Below are 4,712 nucleotides of genomic sequence, written 5' to 3' on the forward strand. Positions count from 1 at the left end.
TAGTAGTAGTAGTAGTAATAAACTAACTAACTAAAATTAAATAGTACTATTATTTATTAATAAATAATATATATATATATATATATATATATATATATCTTTTCAGGCTTAAAGTTAGCCTGTGCAGTCACTATACATAGTTTATGACTAATTTATCTGTAAATACCAAACATTAAATAACATATAATTCAAACAGTCCATATACTTGCAGTCATCCGGATTTTACTGAAAAGCCTAGAACTAACTAACATTTTAATATATTTTTACTGTTAAGAGACAGCAAATATAAGGAGTTGCAAACCTATTCAACTGAGTACAACTGCGGTAGAATTGCTAATGGGAACTGACCTGCAAAGAGAAACCACATCCCTTAGGAACCAAACCAGTACCAAATCCAATGTAATTACTGTTGATGAAGGAGCACGCGTTACCGTGTTGGTCCACCACGCTGATATACGTTGTGTCAGACCCTGGATCACATAAATGATCCAGTCCACCACTGACATATTGGCCAAGAGCTCTTCAGGAAGACAATACATTTTGGTTTATCAATAAAAACACAATTTTAGAATATATTCATGATATATATACATATATAGACACACACGCGCGTTGGTAATTAAAGAAATGTGTACAAATAATTATGTATTTATTTACTGTATTATATTGTATGAATTTATTGGATTTTTATTCTGTGTATATTGTATATAAAGTGCTTATTTTACTTCCATGAATATTTAGATAATACATTGGCTTGTGCAATGTTTTCATTTTAATACTTATAATCAAAGCATAGATAGTAGTTTAAAAATTATTACATCTACTTTTTCATAGTGAATAAAACTACCTTTTTAAAAATGAGAACTGATTTTTTGGCTGGTGTTTTTAAGTTGCGATTTTTCGCTTTAATCGAATCCAGAAGTTAGTTAACATATTTAAGTACTTATTCCTTGTAATATGTATATATATACACATACATACATACATACATAGAGAGAGAGAGAAACACATACATATGTCAATACATATTTAAGATTTTAAAGAAGTAGGTAAATACAAACGTACGTTTTCTGATTTATCAGACTTCTGCGTTTGACAGCGTATTCTTTGGATAAGAGATCACGAAGTCGAGTTTTGTAATGGTCTTGATCCGTAATGTACTGCAGGCCATCGGCAAATGCCAGTTGCAAAGCTTCAATCAATAGATGAAGGTATTGTGTGCTGTTGTGGCCTAGGGCTTTGAAAAGGAAAAAAAAACAAAAACATAGGCATACCAAATGAATCAACTGCAACTTGAAACTTAAAATAGTTATATGCTATTGGGTAGAAGTAAAAAAAAGAAAAACAAAGAAAAGGATTTACAAGAAAGTAACAATAGCTTTTCAAGAATACACACGTAATGACACATACATCCGAAATGCTATGAATTATTCTTGAAGGTATGCTTAATTCATTATAATACCGCCAATATACTACAAAACACATTTACGTAAATCATAAAAACGTTGGAATATTTGACTATTTTAACCGAGCTTTAGCTGAATGTTGCAACTTTTAAAATGTTGAATTTTGAAAACCAACCCACCAGATTATATTGATTAAATACATCAAAGATCATTCTAAGCACCATTTTAAATTAAAACAATGATCGCTTTAACCCATTAATTACAGGGCGTACTAGTGACATAGTGTGAAATTGAAATGATCCAACTTTTCCAAAATGTAGCTCCTTCGTTCCTTTTCTTTTTTGTTTTGAAGAAGCTTTTAAACAAACGAAAATTCTATCTTACATGTAATTTAGAGTTTTCGAGTTGTTTTTTTTTACCAATAAGACCGATTGAACTGTAAACAAAATGCAATTTTCTTCTTAAAGCTTCGAGATTTAGGGAAAATTCTCTCGCTTTTTTTTGTGATTCTTGCATATGTATCTTCACAATGATTTTCAAATTGTAGGGCAACAATTTGACTCATAACAAATCATTACAATTTGACTGTTTATTAATTAAAACATTTAACACTTTCGATGACAAACCAAGTTTTACACAGATGGTCATATTCTTAGCTTTCGAGGTCAGAATATGTATATTTTTCAAAAGAATGACCTTATTTACAAGTTTCACTTCCCAATAGTGTCATCTTAAAGAACTTTATACAGCACTTCATTAAAGTTTAGCAAGTTATACACGTGCATACATGATGTCTTTTTTTACATCTTCCAGTAAAACTATGTATGTAATAATAAAAAATAACAACAGTAAGTCTGAACTTTAACTTGAACGAAAACGAACAGACTTGACAAAGTACCTAAAATAACTCCTACGCCATCTATTGAATGGTACCGCAAACAAAAATCCATAAAAATTTCATACTTTGGGTATTCAAGTTTCAGAGTATTAGAAAAATAGATGTAGTACGTGTAACAACCGTTTCTGTATAATAGAACAGAACGTTAAATATAAGTACTCTCCTCACAACAAGAACCCGACTTTCACTAGGACTGTACGCGAGGTAATTTTTAAATGTAGTACTGAAAAACTGGAGTTCTTAAAAATACTATTATTATTTCAATAAACGGTACCACTTTTAATACATAAAAACGTTAAAGTTTATATCAATGAAATTTATGAAAATTTTGAGCACTGTACATTGAAACATTTTCATGCAATGAGTTGCGTATGGCTAAAGAACACAACCCGAACACTTTTCCCGTGCAGTACTTTCCAGAAAAAAAATATTTTTTTACAAAATGTTAATTTTTTTTTCCCAATGAGGTATGAATACAATGATTAAACAAACAGCAGCCTTTAGGGCGGCGTTTCTACTAGTAATAGGTAATTGATATTTAAAATTTTCGACTATATTCTCAAATGATGATGTCTTAAGTTAAATGTCTAGAAGTTCTTTGTTTCGCCCTACCTTTCAGGTCAAATCCTTCAAGTATATTTAATGCCATTAATGCCACTAAACCTTGCCCATTAGGAGGGATTTCCCACAGCCTAACACCCTTGTAATTGGTGCTAATTGGGTCCGTTAGAATAGTGTCACTTGCAGATACCTGATGTTCGAAATCTTCTAATGATAGGCATCCACCAGCATAGCTAACTTCTTCTATTATTCTTCTGGCTATTCGTCCTTTATAAAAGCCGTCTTTTCCATTAGTAGCCAATTCCTACATCAAACATTGCGATATATAAAGGAAGTTCAATGAATGAGGTTTCTAAAGTTAAAATCATATCAACTATAGAATGTACATCCAGCTAAGTATAGTAACATTATGGTGTTTGTTCTTTTTTAACATATACCTTTTTTGTTCCTTTTATGGGTAATGCCATTTAATCATTTTCCTAATACACAAGAATATCCTTATAATTTTATCCTGATTTGAAAAAAACATATAATGCAACAGGAGAAGGTTGAAATTCTATAAATAAAAATCGCAACATTTTACAAAATATCTTAAGTGTTGTATGAGCATAGGCTCCGAGTACTTGGAAGTCACTCCTCACCCCCCATGAAACTGGGTGCCTATGTGTATCAGTATTAAAAAAGGCGCCCCCCAGTACCACAGCGGTATGTCTGCGGACTTACAACGCTAGAAACCGGGTTTCGATACCCGTGGTAGGCAGAGCACAGATAGCCCTTGTGTAGCTTTGTGCATAATTAAAAACAAACAAACAAATTTAAAAAGACTCGCATACCTTTAACGTAGCTGCTAAAGAAGGCATGCACATCACCTCTCCAGCTCGAGGAGGCTTTCCATCAAGTAGTAGTTCATGTCCGTATCTTGATGCTTCAAGTAAATAAGCATTTTGTCCCCATACATCTGACATAATGACAGACATAGGAAAGCCTTCTTCTGCCAATCGAATTGCGGGATTTAATATCTCTGATATAGTCAACTGTGCTACGAAAAAAAAAAAATTGAAAATGATGCATGATATTATTGAATTGTACAGAACTGTGTCTTTGAAATGTTAGTTTTTTTTAACTACGCTTTAAATGACACTGGAACATTTTTCCAAAATAAAAATGCGATTTACTATAGTTGAATGGTTGTTCCTTGATTGTTTCTAAATTATATGAAAAAAAAAAAGATTTATAACATATTCTAATATACTCCTTCAAATATAGAGTTATTCTTTATTTTTAATAAAAGTCCAATGAGTAACTCGTTATAAATTTGAAATAATTCATCCAGCAGTTAGTAGTACCTTTCGTGACCCAAACATTTCCACACAATCAACCCATCCTGCGGCAGCTCCGGGTACAGTCACAGTCAGCCCATGGTTAGGTGGTAGTGGGTGTTTATTAGAATATCCCATACTCTTTACTTTATTTAAAGTCACATTGGCACCACTGCGACCGCTAGGAGTAAAAATGTATTCTTCCTTAAGCAAAATTATAAACCCGCTGTTATAAATCAAATATTTGAAGTAGGGTAATATTATAAATACAGACGTGTGTGCGTATATATACACATATATATATATATATATATATATGCTTGCCGATTTGAATGGAGACAGATACTGCAACAAAATCCAGGTTTTTTTAACTTGGTTTAGATTATTAGTAAATACATGTATTAAAAACGGCGGTTTCATAATTAACAAAGATTGATTTAAACAAGTTTTTGATATACACTGAGTGGTCACAAGCAAATAGACACCTAATTTTTCGTCATTTAACTGATTTATGCTAACTAATGTGTG

At 31.8% G+C, this 4,712-nt stretch overlaps 1 protein-coding gene across 2 annotated transcripts in view; it reads right to left on the reverse strand.

The window, feature by feature from the left end:
* LOC106461847 (putative gamma-glutamyltransferase YwrD) overlaps positions 1 to 4,712 on the reverse strand; it is a 27,686-nt gene that overhangs the window by 13,681 nt on the left and 9,293 nt on the right. For both annotated transcript variants that reach the window (XM_022388924.1, XM_013921708.2), the window contains exons 4-8: positions 4,212 to 4,365; positions 3,699 to 3,899; positions 2,917 to 3,169; positions 1,066 to 1,237; positions 349 to 520 (exon numbers count right to left, since the gene is read on the reverse strand). In XM_022388924.1, the coding sequence (XP_022244632.1) occupies positions 349 to 520; positions 1,066 to 1,237; positions 2,917 to 3,169; positions 3,699 to 3,899; positions 4,212 to 4,365 (952 nt within the window). The remainder of the gene's footprint in view (positions 1 to 348; positions 521 to 1,065; positions 1,238 to 2,916; positions 3,170 to 3,698; positions 3,900 to 4,211; positions 4,366 to 4,712) is intronic.

Source organism: Limulus polyphemus, unplaced genomic scaffold, assembly GCF_000517525.1.
Source record: "Limulus polyphemus unplaced genomic scaffold, Limulus_polyphemus-2.1.2 Scaffold1044, whole genome shotgun sequence".
Taxonomy (NCBI): Eukaryota; Metazoa; Arthropoda; class Merostomata; order Xiphosura; family Limulidae; genus Limulus; species Limulus polyphemus.